At 40.9% G+C, this 23,626-nt stretch overlaps 5 protein-coding genes across 9 annotated transcripts in view; 3 read left to right on the top strand and 2 right to left on the bottom strand.

Moving 5' to 3' along the window:
• The window catches only part of LOC132795218 (interference hedgehog), a 35,339-nt gene extending 22,619 nt beyond the window's left edge, over window positions 1-12,720 (top strand). For 3 of the 5 annotated variants that reach the window (XM_060805810.1, XM_060805808.1, XM_060805809.1), the window contains 7 exons: window positions 2,502-3,778; window positions 4,744-4,942; window positions 8,634-9,308; window positions 9,367-9,558; window positions 9,623-9,795; window positions 10,996-11,352; window positions 11,501-12,720. In XM_060805810.1, the coding sequence (XP_060661793.1) occupies window positions 2,513-3,778; window positions 4,744-4,942; window positions 8,634-9,308; window positions 9,367-9,558; window positions 9,623-9,795; window positions 10,996-11,352; window positions 11,501-12,238 (3,600 nt within the window). In that variant the 5' untranslated portion in view covers window positions 2,502-2,512 and the 3' untranslated portion in view covers window positions 12,239-12,720. The remainder of the gene's footprint in view (window positions 1-2,501; window positions 3,779-4,743; window positions 4,943-8,633; window positions 9,309-9,366; window positions 9,559-9,622; window positions 9,796-10,995; window positions 11,353-11,500) is intronic. The other 2 variants (XM_060805811.1, XM_060805812.1) reach the window with 2 other exon arrangements.
• LOC132795221 (regulatory protein zeste-like) lies at window positions 3,877-4,581 on the bottom strand. The gene is made up of 2 exons (XM_060805814.1): window positions 4,500-4,581; window positions 3,877-4,437 (listed from the first exon to the last, which is right to left on the bottom strand). The coding sequence occupies exon 2, from the start codon at window positions 4,435-4,437 to the stop codon at window positions 3,949-3,951; it is 489 nt and encodes a 162-aa protein (XP_060661797.1). The 5' UTR covers window positions 4,500-4,581; the 3' UTR covers window positions 3,877-3,948.
• Window positions 4,966-8,350, bottom strand: LOC132795220 (regulatory protein zeste). The gene is given in 3 exon segments (XM_060805813.1): window positions 4,966-6,470; window positions 6,544-7,118; window positions 7,195-8,350. Coding segments are annotated over 3 exon segments (2,145 nt in total). The 5' UTR covers window positions 7,629-8,350; the 3' UTR covers window positions 4,966-5,334.
• A 3,416-nt stretch (window positions 12,721-16,136) lies between the features above and the next one.
• LOC132796917 (uncharacterized) lies at window positions 16,137-16,979 on the top strand. The gene has a single exon (XM_060808270.1). It carries the CDS (start codon window positions 16,319-16,321, stop codon window positions 16,544-16,546), a length of 228 nt encoding a protein of 75 aa, XP_060664253.1. The 5' UTR covers window positions 16,137-16,318; the 3' UTR covers window positions 16,547-16,979.
• A 3,575-nt stretch (window positions 16,980-20,554) lies between these two features.
• Window positions 20,555-22,679, top strand: LOC132796534 (protein-serine O-palmitoleoyltransferase porcupine). Its single transcript, XM_060807734.1, has one exon. The coding sequence runs from the start codon at window positions 20,728-20,730 to the stop codon at window positions 22,372-22,374; it is 1,647 nt and encodes a 548-aa protein (XP_060663717.1). The 5' UTR covers window positions 20,555-20,727; the 3' UTR covers window positions 22,375-22,679.
• The last annotated feature ends 947 nt before the right edge of the window (window positions 22,680-23,626 follow it).

The raw sequence follows: 23,626 nt of genomic DNA, 5'->3' as shown, positions 1-23,626 counted from the left end.
TTTGCTGTGTTTTTTTTTTATTGTATTTTTGTTTTGCTGTTGCTGTTGTTTGCAGTTGCCTCGTTCGACGGCCAGCCAGCCAGCCAGCCTTTTGCCTGGAATGCGCATTAATTTTCAACACACGCAACAACACCAGCAATAGCAACAGGCACAGCAACGGCAACAGCAACAGCCAAGAAACCTGCGTCAATTTCGCGCTTTACTTTTGTTGTCAGATGTTTTAAATCAGCGTCGAGAGCTGCGTCGAGGATCGTCGTCGTCGTCGTCGATGTCTGCGGTGTGTAGGCAGTCCGGTTTCGTGCTCCTTGCGTTAACAAGTGGCCACCAGGCAGCTGCACGCGCCTGCCTGCCTTCTCCTTTACTCCACTCCCCTTCCCCCTTACCCCTTATTCTATCCATCTCTCTCGCTGTTTTTGCTGCTGCCCCATAATGACTTTCAAATGGGAGCCTCGTTGCGATTTATGTGCGTCAAGACGCTGCCACAACAACAACAACAACATACAGATAGAGAGATATTGCAGTAGGGGAATGTGGCAAGGGACAGGTGGAGGTGCAGGTGCAGGTGGGGCAAGGACTTGGGGCAGGGACTTGCGACAGTCCGGGCGGCCGTTTCTTGGAATTCCGCGCGCGCTTTTGTGTTTTCGCTTTGCGTTTCGTTCGCTTTTTGTTTTTGTTTTCGTTTTCGATTTCGTTTTGTTTGGCCTTTTTATTTTTTTGTTTGCGCCATCGTTTAAATTTCAATTCGAGCCCCAAACTGTCGCAGGCCAGACGCTCGACCAACCCGTTCCGCTGTCCCTCCTCCTCCTCATCCTTCTCTTGCAACCCCCCGTTCCCCCCGCACCTGCTTGGGTTGCAGCATCTGCAGCACCTGCCTCGACTGCTGCGGCTGCTGTTGCTGCTCATAATAATGACACGCCATTAAGACGCAGACGATGAGGCACAAGAAGATGAGGCACAAACTCTTCTTCTTCGTCCTGGCTCCAGTTTAAATGGCACATTGCGAGCGGCTGCTTCCGTTGCCACGCCCACTGCAGGTACAGGACAACCTCCGCCTTAGTCTCAGCCTTCCAAAACTCTTGTCATATTGCCCGCGGTAGCTGCTCTTGCTGCTCACAGTACAGTACAGTTGTGTCCAAGACATCACATTCCAAAGAAATACAAAAAAAAAATACAACCGAAAGAGAAGAAAAGAAAAAAGCATACTAACACGACACAAGTCCGCCCACTTTTGAAGCCTTTGGGGTGTACGAAAAGCGACAAGGCTAAAGCCATGTCTTCCATCATAATTAACTCACAACTCTCGGCAGACGAACTGCTGTTAATGTGAACATAAATGCACGCTGTCCTGTTAAATTAATGTTTCGGGCACTGTAATGCCCCTGTTATCGGGCGTTTTGGGGCGTGGCAAATGATATAGGATATGCGCTGGAGCTGCATATGCTGCAGCTTAATTAGTATGCCAAGTTTGAGGTCAACAGCTCTGCAGCTCGATGAGATCCAGCTGTTGATACAGACGGACAGACAGACAGACGGGCAGACGGAAAAGTAAGTGTGATGAAAAATAGCCGTACTTCATATAGGGCTTAAAGATTTAAGATTTACTAATCGATAAATCCAAATCAGATCAAAATCATTATTTAGTTTCATTTAAAAAAATTCGACATTAAAAAAATACTGCCCCTATATTATTTTTATTGCAGAATTCAGAAACAAACTAAATTTACGAAGAAAAAAAAAATATATATTTTGTAATATTAAATTTCCCTTTTCACAAATATATGCTCAAATTTAATTCGTATTTTGCCAAACTACAATATCTTTTATTTGAAATTAAATTATTTGCAATTATTAAATTTAATTTGAATAATAAATACTACAACAAAATTAATATAACTTAATGTAGCTTATTACAATCAAGAATATAATTTATTTTATACAATTTGACTTCATAAATTTCACAAATAGTTATAATAAACTTTTTGTTATAGTAAAGAAAATTATTGTAGATTTTTATAACACTAATGATCACAGTGGTAATATTTAATTATATTGATTCAATTAATTTATATTAAAATTATATTACCACAACCAAATATATATAATTTTTCTGTATTTATATAATAAAGTGATTGATTATTATAATGAAATATCACTATTCTGATTATTAGATTATTCTATGAATTATTATATTTATTGACTGAAATTTTGAATTTTGAAATCTTGAATATTTCTTATACTTAAAATTAGAATATTTATTCTAAAAATCTTTGAGAACTTGTGTTTATATATCTTATAATTATAATTATGATTATTATAATTCAATTTGTGCAAAAGAAATCTGCAATAGTATTTCGTTAAAGATTATAACGATTATTATTTCTAATTTTTATTAATCAACTTTTTGTTGAACTTTTGTTGAACTTAATTTTTATTTTATAATTTTTGTAGATTGCCTTAAAGTTTTCTAATATAGTTTTCTCAATCTTTGCTTATCCTTGCAGTTGGCAACGCGATGAAGCGACTGCTAAAGCTGCCGCTGGCGCTGGCCATAATGCTGAGCATATGCTCCGGCTGCTGCTTTAGCTCCAGCTCCAGCTCCAGTTCAAGTTCAAGCTCCAGCAATCTGCTCGGCGTGTACATTGAACGGGGTCCCGAATCGGCCGTGGCGCCCAAGGGTGACGAGGTTGTGTTCGAGTGTGAAATGAACCTGAAGCCGGATCGACTCGAGTGGCGCTTCCGCTATAGCACAACGGAAGCGTATCGCTATCTGCGCACCGCCGCCGGTTACAATGTGACGAGCAGCAACGAGGAGCGCACCTGGAAGCTGCGCATCTATGTGAGTGCGCAGACCGTGGGCGACTATCAGTGTGTGGCCTGGTACGGTCCGGGTGCGATTGCCTCGACTCCTGGTCGCCTGACGCTCGCCTCAATTGCCGTGGACAATGCGAACGGAAACGTGAATGGGAATGGGAATGGGAATGGATACAGTCGGCATGCGGTGCGATGGAGTGTGGCGCCCAAGAACTGTGTGCTGTTGCGTTGCGGCTCGGTCAGCTCACAGCCGCCGCCCATTTGGAGTTTCTATCGCAACGGCGAGAAGTTGCCGCAGTCCGAACTGCTCTCAGGCGCTGCTGGCGCTTTGGTGCTCAACTCTGTGAGCGCCAAGGATGCGGGCAATTATACGTGCGCGGCCACAAATGTGATTACGGGCGAGGAGTTGCGTCTGCCGCAGGTGATTGATTTGCGTGTCGATTACACGGATCGTACACCGCCGTATTTCCTGCTCCAACAGCCGGCCACACAGCTTGCCGCTCGTCCCGGCGAGACCGTTGTGCTCGAGTGTCCGGGCGTTGGTTCGCCGCGTCCCAGCGCCGTGTGGAGCAGCCCCAATGTGCCCAACATCTATCACAATCGATCGCGTGTGCTTGCCTATGGACTCCAAATCACCGATGTCCAGCCCCAAGATCAGGGCTCGTATGTGTGCCGCCTGGACAATGGCATTGCACCGGTGCTGGTTCACATGATCAAGCTGAGCGTGCTGGAGCGTCCGCGCATTCTGCGTGGCCCCAACTCGACGCTGACCAACGAGGGTGATGCTCTCACACTTGAGTGCGATGCCATCGGACATCCCCAGCCGCACATCTATTGGCTGTTCAACGGCGAGGATGCCAGCTTGGATAACGAGACGAGCATCGAGCTCAATCGCCTTGTCATCCATCATGTGCAAAAGCGGCACGCGGGCGTCGTTCAATGTTTTGCCCGCAATCAGTTGGGCGAGGTGAGTGACAAGTTCCTTAATGATGTGGCTTAAGTCTAGGATACCTAGACTTTGGGTTTATCTTTATTGAGGTAGTGAATATCTAAAGTACAGTTAAGCTTTTGGTTTGGTATTTTAATCTGTAATCTGTATTTAGCTCGAAATAAAATATGAATATGCTAAATTACATTTTATGTGCTGGGTTGTCCTTGCAAATTTTCCTCCTGCTCCTCTAGTATGCGTATCTTTAATCGTTGCTCCCTCATTCTGAGTATATGCTCCTGACGCATATTTTGATTAGCTAGCTTTATGTTCAACATCTCAAGCCTCTTGGCCTCTGCGGCCTCACGCATATTTTGATTAGCTTGCTTTATGTTCAAAATCTCAAGCCTCTTGGCCTCTGCGGCCTCACGCATATTTTGATTAGCTTGCTTTATGTTCAAAATCTCAAGCCTCCTGGCCTCTACGGCCAGCTCTTGCTCTTTACATTTTAATTCTGCCGTTTTCATCTCAAAGTAACTTCTGTGCTGATCATAATTTGAGTTCTGACCGCCGCCCGTCGTCCCACCTCCTCCCCCACCTTGAAGATCCGTTGGCGTTGTGGCTGTGGCTGTGGCCTGCGGCACTTGCACACCCGAGATAGACGTCGTGAATGTCAATACCCCGTTTGGATGAGCCATCTTTAAATAATTTTTAGAATTATTATAATTGCCAGTCTAGGAACTTTAGAAATTGAGTTTACCTTTCAGTTCAGAATTCAGTCGACTTCTATTATAAATGAAAATATGCTGCTTGGGTGACTTGACAGCTTTTCCTATCTATCAAATTGACAGCTCAAATCTACCAAGTTGGCAGCTCCAATCTACCAAATTGGCAGCTCCAATCTGATTAGTTCATCAAATAAATGAACAACATTCGGGAACTGTTCAATTCAATTGCGAATTTGTAACCAAATCTTTCTTTTTATTTTTTTCCTCGATCTCTAGACCAGCGAAGGAAATTTGTTGCGTGTGAATCCGTTGCAGATAAGCGGCGAAGACGATCAACCGCTGGGCAATGTTCCATTGCGCTTTGATCACGAACCCAGCCATGGATCCTCCTCATCCGGATCTTCGTCCTCTTCTGGCTCCTCGTCGATGACGTCATCGTCACGCAACAAAAACAAGCGCAAATATATGAGAGTTGGTAAGTACACAATTGTTATTTTTGTTGTTCTTTTTGTTGCTTTGTTCACTGTATTTCATTTCGATTTACAATTACAATTAGAGAGAATGGCTTATGGGGTAATTGATAATCGGTAATTGGTAGTCTGTAATCGGTAATCGATAAACTCCCCAGCGCCCACCCCAAAAAAAAAACTAAAAGAATTCAAAGTACAATTAAATCCGTTTACAAAAAAAAAATAGTTGTATAGAAATAATAATAATTACGATTATAATAATAATAATAATAGTAATAGTAATCATAATAATTAGCATAAATACAATTATATGTTTGTGTGTAATAATAATATAGGCATAATTTGTAGAAGTCGCGACGTAAACACTACTTTAATCATATATAAATACGCGTTCGAGTTAGAGCAACAATTGCATTTCCAAGTCCACATAGTCCACTTGCGTCTCAGCCTCTGTCTCTGCCTCCTCTTCATCCTCCAGGTGCTCCTCTCCGTCCACCACTTCATCGAGCTCGAGCTCAAGCTCAATCGAATCGATCTCCGCCAGCCGCAGCTGTTGCTGCCGCTGATCGTTGTCGTCATCGTCGTGGTAGGCAAACAACACATCGGACTCGGGCTCCGCATCGCTTATGTCCTCCAGATCTCATGTGCTGGAACATTTGCGCAATTGCTCCTCCTCCTTTTGCAGTATGCGTATCTTCATTTTGAGCTCCTCGACTCGCAGTCGATGCACCTCGCGCATATATTTGAGCTCATCTTGCGCCTTGTTCACCTCAATTTTCTTGGCCTCCGTGGCCAGCTGTTGCTCCTTGCAACGCAACTCCGCCTCCTTCACCTTGAAGTAATTGATGCGCTCCTCATAGTTATCACCGCCCCCGCCGCCGCCCGTCGTCACACCTCCTCCCCCACCTCCAACACCCGTCACCGTGAGCGTTCCCGCGCTGGTGTTGACGCCGCTGTTGCCCGTTGCCGTTGTGGCTGTTGCCAGCGCCACAGGCACGGGCACGGGCACTGAGACGGAGACGGGCACAGGGACGGAGACGGGCACCGTGGTGGCTGCCGTCACTGTGGGCAGGGCGCTGAATGTAAAGGTGGGCGTGCCGCCAGTTAGCTGCATCTTAACAGCAGCCTGTTGCTGCTGCTGTTGTTGTTGTTGCTGCTGCTGCTGCTGCTGTTGTTGTTGCTGCTGCTGTTGCTGCTGCTGGACGACAACGGCAGCGGCTGCCTGCTGCTGTTGCTGCTGATGATGAGCTGCTGCCGCCGCTGCCGCCAACTGTTGCTGCTGTGCCGCCAACTGTTGTTGCGCCAATTGCTGGGCTTGCGCCTGAGCCTGCGCTTGAGCTTGAGCCTGTGCCTGGGCCTGAGCTTGGGCCTGCGCTTGAGCCTGGACCTGTTGCTGTTGCTGGGCTTGGTATTGGGCGAGCGTGATCTGCTGTGGCTTGATCTCGCTGATGATCTGCTGGTTGTAACCGCCGGCGGTGATCGTTGCCATCGTGTGTTGCTGCGGCTGCGCGGGTATCGTGTGTATTTGGGTGGCTATCAAGAAGCGAGTAGGGAATCGAATTGTAGTGACTATACATAATAATAATTGTTTATTTAATTTCGTTACCTGTTGCATCCGAGGGATGCTTGATCTGCAGTATGATCTCTTCGCGTGGACGCGCCGTCTTAAAGTGCAGCAGATCGTTGAGCGTTAATTTATCGGCGCTTATTTGATCCACATTAATCTGGTGTGTGTTCAGTATGTTGGCACTTGCCGCTGCCACAGCTGCTGCGCTCACTTGCAACTTTTGCATTTCGGCCACAGCCGATTGCTGTTGTTGTTGTTGTTGCTGCTGCTGTTGTTGCGCCTCCGCTTGCTGTTGCTGCTGTTGTTGCTGCTGCTGCTGCTGAGCGTCGAGTGGATCATCCTCCATTTCGCTGACATCGTTGGCATCCATTTCAATCTCATCGAATGCATCGCCTTGCGGATTATGCTCGGAGGCATCGGGACTGATTTGATAATCGGGTTCCACTTTGACGCCGTCGTGATGTTGCTGCTGCTGCTGCTGTTGTTGTTGCTGCTGCTGTTGTTGCTGCAACTGTTGCTGCTGCTGCTGCTGTTGTTGGGCGTTGTTTGCCTTGGCCAGCGCCGAGCTGCCACTTGAAGCGCTGCCATCACGAAATGGATATTGTTTGCGTAGACTGCAAAAGAGTGCAAAAGAGAGGAAGTATGAGTTTTTGACAGTTGCCACCTTGCCACCAAGTGTGCGTCACTTACCGCGAATTGAGCCAGAACTTTTGTATCTGCTTGATGTTGCGCATCGCACTCACATGCGGATGCGAATTGAAGTCACGGACAATCTTGTCCCAGGTGTCGCGCACCGAATACTTGTTGCGCTGCTTCTTCCGATGCTTGATGTCGATGACCTCCTCGTGCAGATGGAACAGCGTGTAGAGGACATCCTTCTCCTCGGTGGTGAAGCGCGGCGTCAGCGGCAGCTGCCCTTTGGAGCCACCTGCCGTTGAGCTGCTGCTGTTGTTGTTGTTGGTGCTGTTGTTGTTGCCAGCGATATTGTTTGTGGGACTGCCGTCGTTGCTGCTGAGGGCGCCACTTACAGTTACCGTTGCCTGCACGACGCCAACATTGCTGTTGTTGTTATTGCTGTTGTTGGCATTCGCTGAACCGGCGCCCGCATCTCCGGTAGCCGACATTGTGCCCCTGCTCACCACCTCCACCTCACCACTGTTGCCCACCCTCCTGCTCCTCAATTAGTTTTGTTTTGAGTTTTTGTTTTGTTTATGTGTGTGCAGACGAAAAACACACTCAGCACTTAACACTCAAAATAAGAAAAACAAAAAAAAATTTTGCGACTCGTTTGCGAGTTCGAGTCGAATTCTCGCTGGTATCGAAAGTCAGAGACGGAGTAACGAGTACAAAAAACTATGAAAATCAATTGCACTCGTTTCACTAATGTACACACACACGCACACGCTTGCACATATCTCAAAAGCAAGCAAGCGCTCGTGTGTGTGCGCCTGTGTGGATGTGTGTGTGTGTGTGTATGAGCGTGAGCGTCGGTGTGAGTATTTTTTTGTGCCGTCGTCGTGTGCCGTGTGTCTCGATTGCTTGTGTGTTGTTGTCGCCACCAGCCACTGGGAGCCACCAATTTAATATATATATACAAGCATGTATATATTTGTGTGTATATATTGCACTTGAGAGATTTGTATGAATTGGTTACACTCGCGCGCTGCACGTTTTGGCACACTGAAATGCGTTGCAATAATATTTTGGAATTTTGCTTGTATGTAAATGCGCGCGCTTAAATGGCTCTCTGCGTTGTTTTTTTTTTTTTTTTACTTATTTTTGTGGCAAGCGCACACAGCAACAGAGCAGCAAAACACACACAGTATATTTGGCTCAAAAACGCGAATGAAGCGTATTGCGATACTACTCAATGCTGCGCATAGCGATACTACTCAATACAGCGATACTACTCAGTGTGCAAAAACGAGCAAACGCGGAGCTGTTAACGCAAAACAGAGCAAATGCTGTAATGCAATGTTAACGCAGATCAGAGCACGCGCTGTTAACGCAAAACGGAGCAAATTGTGCAGTGTTAAGCGATGAAGTTAAATTTGTTGCACATTTGTGTTTTTTCTAAAAAATATTACCAATTTATTAATAAAGAGATGTCGTCTTCGTTGTTGTTGCAGCCAACATGGTGCCACCGTCAAGGCCCAACGTCACCCGGCTGGCTGACGACACCGTCATGCTGCGCTGGAATGTGCCCAACAACGACGGTCTCCCGATTCAATTCTTCAAGGTGCAATATCGTCAACTTGGCGGCAATTCTCGCAAGATTCCACGCGAAAGTTGGCAGACAACTAACGATTATATTGAATATGGCAAACAGCAGCGGGATCACCATCAGCATGTGAAGAACTTTACGACATCGGTGAACGGATTGCGACCAGATCGCAATTATCGCTTTCGCATCGTTGCCGTCTATTCGAACAGCGATAACAAGGAGGGCAACACATCCATCAAGTTCTTCTTGCAACGCGGTGCCGCCAAATCGAATCTCCCCGTGCCGCAGCTGCATAACATCGAATCGCACTCGGATTTCGGCATTCAATTGCATTGGACATTGTCCTCGTCTCCGCCTCCAACCGCCTCTGCCTCCGCCTCCAATATCGATGGTTATTATGTTTACTATCGTCCCGCGGCTTCGGCGGACAAATACTTTGAAACAACAGTTGAGGGCGGCGATGCACGTCAATTTCTAATCGATCAACTCGATCCTGACACCGCCTACGAGTTCAAGTTGCAGTCATTCAATGCGCATGCCGCCTCCGAGTTCAGCGAGATCAAACAGGGACGCACACAGAGTAAGTACCAGTTGTTTTTTACTAATTTCTTCAGTCGTATGTAATCAATGTCATTCAGAACTTTCTGCTGGACACGCATCAACATCCGCCACGCCCGCCATTGTGCCGCTATCGAAGGCAACTGGGGAGGATGAGCAGCATTCCATGTATCCGGTAATTGCAGGCGCTGCTGGCGGTGGCCTTCTGCTGCTCATTGCCACAGTGGTTGCATGTTTGTGCCTGCGACGACGCAGCAACGCGCCACTTGAGGGTAAGTGAATGAATTTCATCTTGATGTAAAGCAAATCTCTAATTAACTTATCCATTCGAAATAGATGAGAACAAGCCGCAATTGGATCACATTCAAGCGGATTTTGTTAGCTCCGCCGTGCTGGGCGTGGCACCGCATCACAATCACAAGGCTGGCGATGTACGTCGCCTCAACGGCGTCATTCCACGCATGAATATCACGCCCAATCCTCTGGCGCAGGATCCAACGGCTGACAAGGTAAGCTACCGATTCAGAGCTCATCTACTCATAGTAAGCTACTCTTTCCCCCCCATGGCTTTCATCTATTTGCAAATTGTACAAAAACAATCAAACACACACCCACACAACAAATGCAAAACAATATCAAAAACCTTTTTCGCTGGTTGGTTGGTCAAAATTGTAACGTTTCTTGCCTCGCCTCGCCTCGCCTCCTTCTCCACTGCCACCGCTCCCTCTCGTTGCTTATTTTAAATCTCACCACAATTTTTTTTGATTTTGAGAATTGTTTTCAATCTATTTTCAACTGGTTGCTGTTGAACTTTTCTACACTTTTAGTTCCTCTTTATGTAATTTACTTTTTTCTTTAAATTCAATTACACAATTTAGTTTTATATCTCGCTTAGCGGCCAAACATGAAATAGAAATTATAGGCAGCTATGTTAAGAAACGTTAACGGAAGTTTTTTGTTGTACTTTTTCATTATTTCATTTTCTATATTATTTTTTATTTGATTATGAGCAAAAAATATGCTGTTAGTATTAAATATAGAGTGGCCGTTAAGTGAGATATGTGTTTAAACTAAATTAAGCATAAATTTGATAGCAAGAACTCGGTTCAGAATCAAAATCATTGCAAAATTGCAGATATATTTGTAGTGCATATTGAAGTATCTTGTGTTTTTCCTTGATATTATTTCTTGTGTATACGAATTATACATAACTAAAAGATGTCTTTTTTAAGCTTCCTTGCCTTTTTCTACATCTATATCAGTTAATTATTCCTTAACTAGTCAGTTTTGTACTTTCGTTATCCCATTCTTTATATTTATTCTTAGATTCTTCTATAATTTCCAGATCTAGTCCAGTTCTTGTGTTGCTATCTCTGTCTTAAGCAAAATACTTATGTTTTTCTGTTGCTATCTCTTTCTAGAACGAAATATTTATTTTCTTTGTTTGTCGATAGCAATTTGTATACAATTTCTTCTCTATATATTCATATTTTTCAAACTCGATTTCGATTTGTCTTTGAAATTAATTTTCCTTCTTTGTTGTCGTATTTGCTGTGTCCGCACTTTCGCTCTCGCTCTGGTTCGTGGTCTTCTTCTATCTCCCGCTCTCTCTCTGTCGCTGTTGGTGTTGCTCTGTCTTCCGTTATTCGTCTTCGTTTGCCCAGCCAAACTGAAAGAGAGAGAAATCCCGTCCATACCGTGTGTTGCAGAATCGTAATGTGATGGAGCTGCGCTTCCTCCCCCCGCCCAATGGCATCGCCAGCCACGCCTCCAATCCGGATCAATCGAGTCTCGCGGCCGCTGTTGCAGTTGCAGCTGCGGCTGTTGTCGTTGATATCGTTGACAATGATATCAATGCCGATGCCGATGCCGAAGCCGAAGCGGATGCGGACAGTGAGCATGTGGAACAGACGGGCGCTTCATCCTCTTGCGAGACCTTGGAGGCTTGCGACTCGGCCACGCCCATCGCCAACGCCATCACAACAGAGGCGCCCAGCAAGCCGCTGCCACCGCTGCCGCTGCCCAAGAAAACGGCGGCAGCCAAGGCACAACAGCAGCAAGTAAACGTAAATACAACAACAACAACCAAAAAAAAAAAGAGAAAAGCCAGTCGAAATTTGTTTTTGATGCCCACATTTCATCATTCATCTACAGCAACTACATTTGATTATTTTATTATTGATTAATACAATGATTTCTTCAATTTGCTTGCAGAACAATGCTTTGGCTGTTGCGGCAGCTGCTGCGTTGCATCAACCAGGACTGCATCATGCGCAGCCGTATCATGCCCCAGGCACGCCCACCATGCTGCAGAAGCGTCTGCAGCCAGCGTCGCAGATGCAAGCGCCTCCTGTGCCGCCGCATGCCACATACTACTCGCAACAGGCGGCAGTGGCAACAAGTGGCGCCTCGCCTATGCTGGATCAACAGCGACGCACGCTGGAACGCAGTGTGCGCAACTTGCAACAGCAGCAACATCATCATCAACAGCAGCAGCAGCAACAGGCGGCCATGGGCTATGGACTCGAGGAGGCGTTGGGTACGCCCACGCGCATACCATCGCTGCGACGGCAGCGACGTGCGTCGGGCAGTCAGCACAACAGTCACACCAATCTCAACAATCATCACCACAACAACAACAACAGCAGCAACAACAATAATAATAATAATACCAACAGTAGCAACAACAATTTGCCACAGCATCTGCTGCATCACCAGCAGCAGCAGCAGCAGATGATGCAGCCGCATCATCATCATCAGCACCATCAGAATTACAACCATCATCACAATCATCACCATCATCAGAATGGTGGCGTTGGCATTCCCATTGTGCCCGGCAGTCCGCGTGTCCAACGCTCCCCGATGCCCGCCCGTGCGCTCATCAAGCGGACGCGACTCGGCAGCCACACGGACAACATCTCGTCGGGCAGCCTCAACAGCATCGAAGTGTAGTCGATGCACTTCAACAGCCGCAACCGCAACAACAACAACAACCCGCCTAGCTTTTAAGACAACTCTGTTTTTTTAATTATTTATTTAATCACTTCTAGTTAGGATTAGACTAAGTTTAATATTGTATGTAGTGTTATTTATTTATTTAATTAACAACAGCAACTCGAATACATTAGCTAGTTGAATTAGTTTGTAAATGAATCCTTATCCCACACATCCTCGCCTTACAATTACATTTAAAATACAGTTAGCGTTAAAAGTGTACTCTTAAGTCGTTCAACTATTAACGTTATCTCGCTGCTTAGTTATAGACAACTAATTTAATCAGTAATTTTATTTTTTAAACCACACACACGTGTACGTATTTTAAGATTTTACACAATCTCCCAAATTGACAACAAAAAGCAAAAACTGTATTAATAAAAAAATATAATGTAAAGTCGCATAAGCTACGTAATATGAAGATATTGCATATAAAAGATACTTTGTGGCGCCATCTATGGCTCGTGGACAGAGTGACGATTTTAAATTGTCCACCATAAAAGTATGCTACAAAAAATTAATTTCTCTTAATGCTCATATTCAAATTGAAAAATGATCCTAGCTCAGCTATATCCTTTCGTATTTTGACCGGACTTGTTGCATTCGATTCGTGAGGACAAAATCTATCGATCGGTATCAAAAAAATATGGGGTTATCTAAGGATCCAACATTTCAAATTATTCAGCCCAAGAGCCAAGGGAATCATGCGAAAAGTACAAATTGCAGGATAACTCGAGAACCACAAGGACAATTGCGTTGTCCTTTGGCAGGATGATAGCTATCATCAAATAATTTCGATTGACATAGGACCCGCAAGGATCAGGCAGGATATGGCCGAGATATAAACAATTTTATGTTTACAATAAAGTCGGTTTATTTCGAGTCCTGTAAGGACTTTCGTCCTTTTAAGTACATCATTCAGTTTGTTTTCATAAGAGCAATCCTTGTGCCAAATGACATCGCGATCGTCCTTCAAATGGCTGAGATAAAGTAGATTTTTGAAAATTTTGACTATTTTTCTATACCAACCCCTTGAAAAATTTGAACGATAATTTTAAAGAAATATCCTTAAAGTCATTGAATGGCAATCGAAAGAATAATTTATGCTGATTATAAAAAGGTAAGTAAGTTAAGTTAAGATCTTTTGAGGTTTGATTAAGATATGGCAGAAAAATGATAATTATGAAGTATAATTTTGTTTGAATTTTAACGGATTCGTTTTTGGTCGGTGACTTTCATATTTAAAATTGGCGCCCAAATGGATGGTGCCAGTAATTTAGTAGATGACTTGCTGTATTTCTGCTTGCTGCTGATTTATGTTCTCCTAATACATCATTTGATGACCAGGCAGTGTTGGTCGTCATTTGTTGCTGCTATTGGCCACGTTAAGCAGCCGCTACGGGGTGAAAAAGTACTAAATCGGTAGACGAAATACCAGGCGAACATAAATCAGCAGCAAGCAGAAATACCGAAAGTCACTTGCTTATTTGATGGTAGAATATTTGCCCCTAAAAGTATGCTACAAAAATTATAATATTACAATGCATTGTGCCAATAGAAAATAGTTGTAGCATACTTTCAGGCTGCTCTCAAAATTAAATACTCATTGCTCCCTCGAAACATAGATGGCGCTACTAAGCAGTTACCATAGTATCGAAGCTACTAATTACAATTCAATCTTTATAGGATACCTTTATAAAAATATTCTTTAAGTTATTGAATGGTAATGAAATATCTCAAATTCTCAACAATCTGGTAGAGATGTGGCCATCTAATAAATAAGAAAAGAAAATTATGTTTGAATTTTAAAAGAAATTAGCAATTTTCTCTTTAAAAAAGTCATTTTATTTCGAGTCCTGTAAAGTCCTTCGACCCTTTAAGTACATCAAATAGTTTCTATTATCAGGCACATCATGATCGACCTTCAAATGACAGTGCATTTTTTTTTTAATTTTTGATTATTTTTTCTAGAAACCTTTGTCTTTTTTGTCTTTGTATAATAAAAATTCACTTTCAATTTGTCTTTATTGAAGTGACTAACAATGAAGCCGTTAAATAAAACATCCATAAATGTACATCGATGAATGTATGTAAATATGTAAGAATGTGTGTATGTATGTTTGTATGTGATGCATGCAATTGCAAGGCAAACAAAGCACATCGTAGAGGTTAACAACACTATAAACCCGGACTCTTGACTCTCTTTCTCTCGCTCACGAGACAAACCCGGAAAGAGAATTCTTGTCGCCAATCCCAGCTTGCAACTTGATGCACGATTGCTGCAAACAAAGTGAAACCATTAAACGAACAACTTCAACGCTACTCAATGAAATTGGGGAGCAAACAACAACAACAACAAATACAAAAACAACGTATGATTTGAAATTTATTCCACCCACAAGCAGACCCCAGACACAAAAACATAAACAAAGACAAAGACAACTTCGCTTTGCTCTCTCTCGCAGTGTTTTTCGTTCTCGCTCTCGCGGTTTGCAAATTTGCAGTTTTGTGCTCTTCTTGCTTACGCTCTTTTGCACTGCACACAGTGCACAGTGTTGCTTTTGCTTCTTCTTCTTCTTCCTCTTCTTCTGCTTCTGCTTGATTTCTGGCTAGACGAGCCCGCCAGACCAGCTGAGCTGCTTGTTGCCGGTCGTTTTTGTTGTGTTGTTGTCATACTCTAACTAACGAAAGCTACGTCGATTATTTCACCTGCTTTGATAGTTCTTTGTTATGAATATTAAAAGTTGCTAAGAAATTGTTTTAAAATGTTGAAAACTGAAATTTCTTGTATTGAAAGTTTTTAATTATTGGCACTAACTAATCATAGTTCTTAAAATAGTTTGCAAATTATTTAAGAAGCAAAAAAGGGGTTATCAAATTTCAAATTATGCTTGTCAGTTAAAAAAATTGAAATAAATAATATATAGTTTAAAAATAAGTTTAATTAACGTAAACTTTTACAGATTATTTTTGTATTGTTTCTTTCTTATAACCAAACTTTTGAAACCTCAAAATTAATTTAATCATTATAACTTCATTAAAAAATAGGGATCATAAAAATATAAAATATGTATAATAATAAAATATGTATAATATGTATATTATATCGTTTTATATAGTTGATATTTTTGACATTTTTACTATAAATACATGTTTATTATATTATTCAGTAAAAATGTCACAAATATCAGCATCAAATAAAAAATTAACATAATAAACAAGCATTATATTATTTATTTTTAATTAAAATTTAGTGATTATTCATATTTATTTATTTATTTACATGTTAATTATTATACAAAATAATATAATAACTAAAAGATTAATTTTATATCGTTTTATATAGTTGATATTTTTGACATTTTTACTATAAATACATGTTTATTATATTATTCAGTAAAAATGTCACAAATATCAGCATCAAATAAAAAATTAACATAATAAACAAGCATTATATTATTTATTTTTAATTAAAATTTAATGATTATTCATATTTATTTATTTATTTACATGTTAATTATTATACAAAATAATATAATAACTAAAAGAAGGGAGTGCTAGCTACTATGATTATTCATAATTTTGATTTATAGATTGAGATTATGTTTGAACAAGAGGAAAAACAATTAAAAATGCCAGATTATTTATATTTCGTATATTGTTCGCTCAAGTTAATATATTATATTAAACGCTCGTCGTATTTTATGTCAACCCATTTATTATGCATACGTAGCGTGCGCTTTGTGTTGCTCCGTTGACAAGGGAGAAAAGGGTAGAGTATGTGACATTTGGCTTGGAAGAGCGACGCCGCTTTGTGTTTTTGTTTTGGTCGTCGATGTGAATGGCGTCGCTTCTAGCAAGCCGCACAGTTGACAGCGGGTTTTCGAGCGAGTCGGAGCGTCGTCTCTTGGCAAAGCATAAAAAAAATAAAGTAAAATAGTGAACAAAGTGAATAGAACTCCTTAGTTAGTTATCATAGTTAGTCTTGACTTGACTTCACTGCAACTCAGTTCAGTTCAGTTCAGTTTAGTGTTCAGAATGCCGTTCCCCATTCATCCGCCCAAGCAGATGCCCTGCCCCCATTGGCAGCACTTTCCGATTAGTCCAGTGGACAGCAAACCATCGCCATTTGGCAGCAACAACGGCAACGGCAATAATAACGGAGTCGCTGCTGTGGAGAATAAGCCACCGGAGCCACAATCCTATCGCTATTGTGTCCATTGCAAGGCAGCCGGCAAAGATGTGAGCGACATGTCAAAGGACTAGGACTAGGACTACGAACGAGATCGCTGGACAATTGCACTCAGTGTTCACCTTGACGCCACCTCGAACTTCACCCCACTTCACCTTCACCACACACACAAACACACACACACACACACTCAACACTCTTCAGACTTCAATCAAAGCAATGTGAAAACACTTCTTGGGCCCCAATCTCAAGTGGGAGAGAGAGAAACAACCGCAATGAGTGCAATTCATTGATACGCGTCTCTTATTAAAGTTAGTTTCATGTTATTATTATTATTTTTTTTGTTTGCCTTGCAAGCTTCATTTGTGCCAATTTTGTAATCATTTACATTTTTTTTTATATATATATATATGTACTTGTATGTATGCTTAAGCTAAGATATTTTATACACATATTTTCTAACTATATTTGGTATAACAACAAAAAATAAACACAAAATAAAACGCACGACGCATTTAAAAAACAAGTTTATTCTACATTCACAGCATATTGTATGTGTATGTGTGTGTGTACCTGCCTACGCGCATGTGTGTGAAGTTTGTTTTTCTTGAGCGGCACACTTCTCTTCTTTTTTGGGACTTGTTTGTTTGCCTGCTGCTGTTGTTGTTGTTGTTGCTGTTGCTTCTCGGCTCGACGACGCGGATCGTGCGTTACTTTTTATCAGTTCTCAAGGTCAGGCCAAAAACGAGAACAGCATTAAAATTTCAGTCACACACACACTCACATAAATGTAGCTGCATGTGTGTGTGTAAGTGTGTGTGTGCGATAAGCGTGGAAGCGCGCAGAACAATCCAGCACACAAAACACTCTCGACTCTCGTTTAATCCAGCAACAAATTTGTCGAATTTCGATTCTTAATTTGCTTTGTCTTCTTCTTCTTCGATTGCTTCGTTTCACTTTGCTGTTCTGGGTCTTCAATGGGTTAATTGTTAACAGCTGTCGCAGTTGCAGTCGCAGTCGCCGTCGCAGTCGCAGCCAGCGTCTCAGTCGCAATTGCAATGCAACTGAAATTGTGAGATGGGTGACACAGTTCAACAAACTCAACGCAACAAAGCTCAAGTGCGAAAATAAACACACACACACGCACACACTCTCTCACACATGCATAGAGCAAAAACTAATAACATTGCAACGACTCCCACTCTCTTGGCAACGATTCAAAAGAGAGCGCAAAAAACACTCTCTCATCAGGTGGAACTATTCGAGCCCCTCTACTTGACTTTTCTATACTATATATAACGACTTCGACTTCGCATCGTTCTCTTATCTCAACTCGCAATAGAAAAAAACGTCGAAAATTTGTTATCTCATATGCTGTATTTACCCATATTTATCACTCTATTGGATCGTATCTTTATAACTATTACGTTCACACAGACTGGATAGAGTGTTTGCAAAAAGTTTGTGGACAAAGTTAGATACTATAGACAAACTTTATTACTCGATGTTTATTTAATGTTGCTTTGATTTTTAAATAATTTTTTAATTTTTCAATTTGAATCGCGAATTTAACAATTCAGAGATTATAAAATCAAAGTATTTCGGAATTAAAATTACCGTACAGAGTAGTTCATGTTGATAATGTTCTATTAAAAATGTTATACATGCTTTTTAATGATACGGATTTATTAAAAATGTTATTTTACATACTTATAGTGTCATTTCAAAAATTTTCGCATATTAGAAAAAGTGTTTTTTAGTAAACCTAAAAATATTAAAGTATACAAAGCTCAACGTGATTCTTTTATAGAAGTTTTTTTTACAAAAGCAACAATACAATATATATTTACTTCCATTATTAAATTATTATGCTGAAGACAGATGACGACAATTTTAGCACATAAATGTGGCCATTACAAATTGTTATTTCGAAGACTTGATAAATTTGTACTTAGAAAAAAATTCTTTTATTATAATAATTTGTATTTATGATTTTCCAAAAATTAAAAGTAAAATCCAAATTTTTAATGTTGTGAAAATAATTTTCCAAAAAAAAAAAACAAACCAAACCATTTTGATTAATTTGTATCACTAAAAGGAAACCCTATAACTTTCTTTCCCCAAATTGCAAATTTGTTAAAATACTTTAGCTACCCATTGTTTTGGAATTGGCCAATAATTGGCGCAGCTATGCGAAATTGGTAGCTAAAATTACACTAATTAAAAGTTTGTAGGTTTCTTTGTTTGTCCTTTGTTACTTGCCCAAAACTCTTGCTGAGACAGAGTGCCATAAAATTTAAACAAAGAAAAGTATGTACTTTCGATAAACAGTTTTATGCTGCATTAATAAAATTGAGACAACTATTAGAAATTAAGTTAAAGGTAGTTTAAAACTACTTATGCATATTACATACAAACTAAAGATTCATAATAAAACATAAACAAAAAATGTATATTCATTGTTTTGCCTTAAGATTTCTTATATTAATTTAAATATTATGGTTTTTAAATGCAAAGAACATTTAAGGCAATATAAAATCTATAATTTTTAAAAATAATAATAAACTTTGTTGCATTAAAGTATCTAATATATAGTTACTTTCCTTTTTTTTTTAAAGTGACCTATTTGCATTAAAAGATTGTTATTTTACTAATGTGAAATATCTTGATCAATATATGGTATCAGTGTTGCCAGAGTCGCTTTTTTCCCGTCAAAACTGGCTTTTTTCAAATGCCATTTGCTAGAAAAAATTGCAAACAGCGGGCAGCGGGAATTCTGGCTTTTTTTTTACTTAAATGCTTTTTTTTAAATTTTTTTTTATTTGCCTAAAATTATGGAACAATATTTGCTGTAGCTGTTCTGTCGATGCTTGCCAACATTTTTAGTGATAAATCGATTGTATAGTGTTGTTAAGCAATGCCAAAGAACACGCCAATTCTTATCGTAGCGTCACTAAAGGCAAAAGGGCGACACGGATGACAGTTACTGCAAATGTACAATCACACCAAAACTCTCTGATTTGCGCGCCAATGTTTTAACCAAAAAAAATAAAAGTGCTAGGGACGGCTTTATGCAAACAAACCAAATAGATTTTGTAACTTTGATGGTCAAGACGATGGAGCAAGAAGCAGTGCTATGTCTTTTTGTGGCCGAGCATACATTGTTGGCTCAATTGGATCATTTAGGAAACCTAGTTGTTAAATAATTTGAAGACAACAGCACTATTTGTTTTTCTACTCGTTGTTTTATACTTAAAATGAAATTCATTTTATTCTAAATCATGCATTTTCAATTATGGCTTGCGTAGACTTGACAAATATATAACCTTCCTAATAAATTCCTAAAAATGATAGAAAAACTGGATGACAATAAAAATGAGAAGAATGAGGATAGTTTTTTTGAAATTCTCTAAATATTGTGAATATTAGAGCAGCTGCTGTACAAATTCTATATATATGTTTCAATATAACCGATTTTGTAAGCTCACCCTGTGAAAAATATAGAGAATCCAATGAATTGAAAAATCAGCTTTTTTTATAGCCTTTTTTTCTAATTTTTCAGCTTTTTTGCATCGTTCTTCCCGTCAAAAACAGCTTTTATTTCTCAACAAACTTTGGCAACACTGTATGGTATATTCATTGTTTCGATTGTGATCAATTTAATCAATTAAATTTGTTGTTTGTATTTCGTTTCTAATCTTTTGTGCTAAATTTTAAATTGTGATCCATAGAATTTGTGTAAGGCCGTATATTGAAAACAATTTATTAGAAGATTCTACTCCTCTTAAATACTAAAAGTCTCCACCTTAGTTTTATAAAATTAACATTTGAATTGGAAACACAAAGTGAGTGAGTGTTTGCTTAAAGATCAAGCTGATCGATTTCAACGATGAGCTGTGATTGACGATAACAAAAATCGATAGACAATTGTGATGCATCACAATTTGCAATGCTAATTGTTTCCATAAAGTAAAAAAAAAAAGAAATTGTAAAATTGGTCTCAGTAATAAACACAACTCAAACTGCAGTTGCATTTGGTATAATTTAGGTGATTTCATAGCGTGTGGTATATTTGGTATATTTTGAAATTGAACTTGCCGTCGCGCTGTGTGCGCTGCTGTTGATAATCATACGAAGAAGAAATGCACCATTGAAAATGAAATTAAATTCAAATCGTGAGTGAAACACAGAAGAAGCAGACAAAACCAATTTTTGGTTGTTGCGTTCGTACTTTGCCTGAGGCAGCTCTGTGAAGATGGATTATCAGTACTACGACGATGCGGACTATATGGACGATGAAGGCGGCATCGATGGCATCGATGATTTCTACGCTGACCACAAATTCCACAATCGCTACGCTCGTCACACCGATTATCCCGACGACGATGATGATGATGATGGCGACAATGACGCTGCTGATGATATCCACGACAATTTGGTGCCGGATTATGGCAGCCTGTCGGATCGTCTCTACGATAGCTATGCGAATTGCATGTTGCCATCGTTGATCCAGGTGTTCAGCTATTTGTTGCCGCTGCTCTTCGGTTGTTTGCTGTGTCGAGTGCTCTGTCAGCTGTATGCGCGTCGACGGCTGCAGCGACAACAACAACAACAGCAGCAGGATGCCAACAGCCGACAGATGGCGCCACTGCATGCCATCAATATCGTCTGCGGCCTTGCGATGCTCTACGTAACACTCGGTGAACGGATGTTGTTGCTGCTGCTGCTGAGCTTCGTCAGCTATGCCCTGCTGCAGCTGGTGCGCTTGAGTCGCGGAGGACAACGAGCGGCTGTGGCGATTGCTGTGCTCAGCATTGGCAGCCAGTTTGTCTATGAGCTGGCGTTGCTCGAACAGCGTCAGGATTGGGCGCAATTGCGTGGCCTGCAGATGGTGGCCAACATGAAGGTCATTTCGCTGGGCTTCGATCTGACCGCCGGACTGCGCAGCATGCCCAGCCTTTGGACGTATCTCGGCTACATCTTCCAGCCGGCCAGCTGCATTCTGGGACCGTGGCTGAGCTATGGTCGCTATCTGGACTCGCTGTGCCATCGGCCGCATTGGCGTCGCTCGCTCCTCCACACGCTGCTCAATCTGTTGCTCTGTGTGCTTGCTCTCAGCGTCTCCAATTGCATTGCGCCCGCTTGGGGTGAACTCCAGCTGCACCGGCAACAGCAGCAGCAGCAGCAGCAACACGAAACTGGAGCCCAATGGCTGCTGATGTATGCGGGAGCGTTGAGTGTGCGCAGCAGTCATTATTTTGTGAGCTTCTTGAGCCAAGCGTTGCTTGCCACATCCGGCCAGCAGCTGGACACGCAGAGCCGTTCACTGGGCGCCTTGGTGGCGCGTCCTTGGCACATCGAGTGGCCGCATTCGTTGAGCGCTTTGGTCCGCTGTTGGAATCTGCCGATGCACGAGTGGCTCAAGCGTTATGCGTACAGCGCATCGAAGCAACGATCGAGGCACAACACCATTGTTGCAGTGTTTTGCACTTACATCGTTTCATCGCTGTTGCATGGCATGGACTTTCGCATCTATTTGGTGCTCCTCTCGCTGGCCACCTTTGGCCAGGGCGAGGCGATGTTGCGTCGCCATCTGGCCACTCTCTGCAACGCCTGCATCGCTGCCAATCCGTGTCCAGGTGCCGAACGTTGTCGCTACACGCGTTGCCCTCGGCGTCGTGGTTGGCGCTGTGCCAGCAGCTGGTTGGTCGCCACCATCAATGTGGCATTCACGCTGCTCGACATCTGGCATCTGGCGTATCTGGGCGTGGTGCTGCTGAACGAAACGCTCAGCATGGAGGCGGAGCACGAGCTGCCATTCATGTATCACTGGGCGGCTGTGGGATATCTCAATCATTACATTGGCATCGGCATGTTTATGCTCTATCTGTTCATCTCGTAAGCCCAAATATACAAAGACTGTCTCAACGAGAGAGAGAGAGAGAGAGAGACTGCAACTGCTCCCGCTCCATGTGATTATTTGATTGAGTTGATGCTGAAGGATGAAGCTGGAGATCTCGGAACTGATTAAACACTGTGAATCTCTATTTAATCTGTATTTGTTGTAGTCGTGACCAAAATATTCTCTTTAGTTTTTACGTTTTATACTTATACATATGCTATACATACTTACATCATACTTATATACATAACATACATACTTGCGATGTACTTAATAAATTCAATATTAAATGCGCATAAAATTCTTTTGGGTCAAATGGGATTTATTATCCAACTATCTATCTACGTATATTCTACTCATTATGAATATGGGTAATTCTTTGACAAATATGTCGCATGAAACATTATTGAAAATTATAATAATAATAAAGATGAATCTTAATTAGAGCTACGAAACATTTTAGAATTATGTTTCTGTTTTAAGATAATCTTATGAAAATTAACAAATTCGTACGAAAAATATAAAAAATTAACGATTTTATATATTTTCTCGTTAAAAAGTGTCTAATATCAATCTTAGCTCTAAATATATTTAGCTAATCCAGAGCTATAAGAAATAACTTTATTTCTTTTTAAAATTTGTTTAATTTCTACTTTTTTCACTGTAAATAGTGAGAATAGAGTATTACATCTATGCATATTCATTACGATAAATAACAACAATGAAATAAATTAAATTTAGATAATTTAGTTGTTGATTAGCACATTAATTAGAGCTAAGAAGTTTTTCTGATTTGAGATAATTGCATACAAATTTACAGAAAAGGTTCTTAAAATCAATCTTAGCTTTTAATTTAGTTAGCTAATCCGGAGCTATAAGAAAAAAACTTTAGATGTTTAAAAATTTGTTTCAGCTTATGATTTGACGTGTCAAAGAATTACAAGAATTTTAATAAATAAAAACAATTAAATATGAATGAATACATTAACCTTGCAGGACAATTAATGTATCGCTAAAGTCAAAAGATAACAAAAAAAAAAAGTTCTCAAAGTTCGAGTATCGAGCATCAATTTTGAAATAGGCAAATATAATTTGAATGGAAATATACTTTTTTATTTGGGATTTAAAAAATATAAAATATAAATATTATTAACATTGTAAAAATGTATAGAAATATTAATCATAAACTTATAATTCTCATCAAGTCTGTTTTCAATTATTCTTTTCTGAATGCGCCACACAAAAGTAACGC

Source organism: Drosophila nasuta, chromosome X (assembly GCF_023558535.2).
Source record: "Drosophila nasuta strain 15112-1781.00 chromosome X, ASM2355853v1, whole genome shotgun sequence".
Lineage (NCBI taxonomy): Eukaryota > Metazoa > Arthropoda > Insecta > Diptera > Drosophilidae > Drosophila > Drosophila nasuta.
Note: the sequence above shows the minus strand (reverse complement) of the source record. Positions and strands in the feature narration are given on the sequence as shown.

What these genes read in the sequence shown, in the direction of transcription:
- LOC132796917 (XM_060808270.1), top strand. Translation starts at nt 16,319, where the DNA reads ATGCCGTTCCCCATTCATCCGCCCAAGCAGATGCCCTGCCCCCATTGG.
- LOC132796534 (XM_060807734.1), top strand. Translation starts at nt 20,728, where the DNA reads ATGGATTATCAGTACTACGACGATGCGGACTATATGGACGATGAAGGC.
- LOC132795221 (XM_060805814.1), bottom strand. Translation starts at nt 4,437, where the DNA reads ATGGCTCATCCAAACGGGGTATTGACATTCACGACGTCTATCTCGGGT.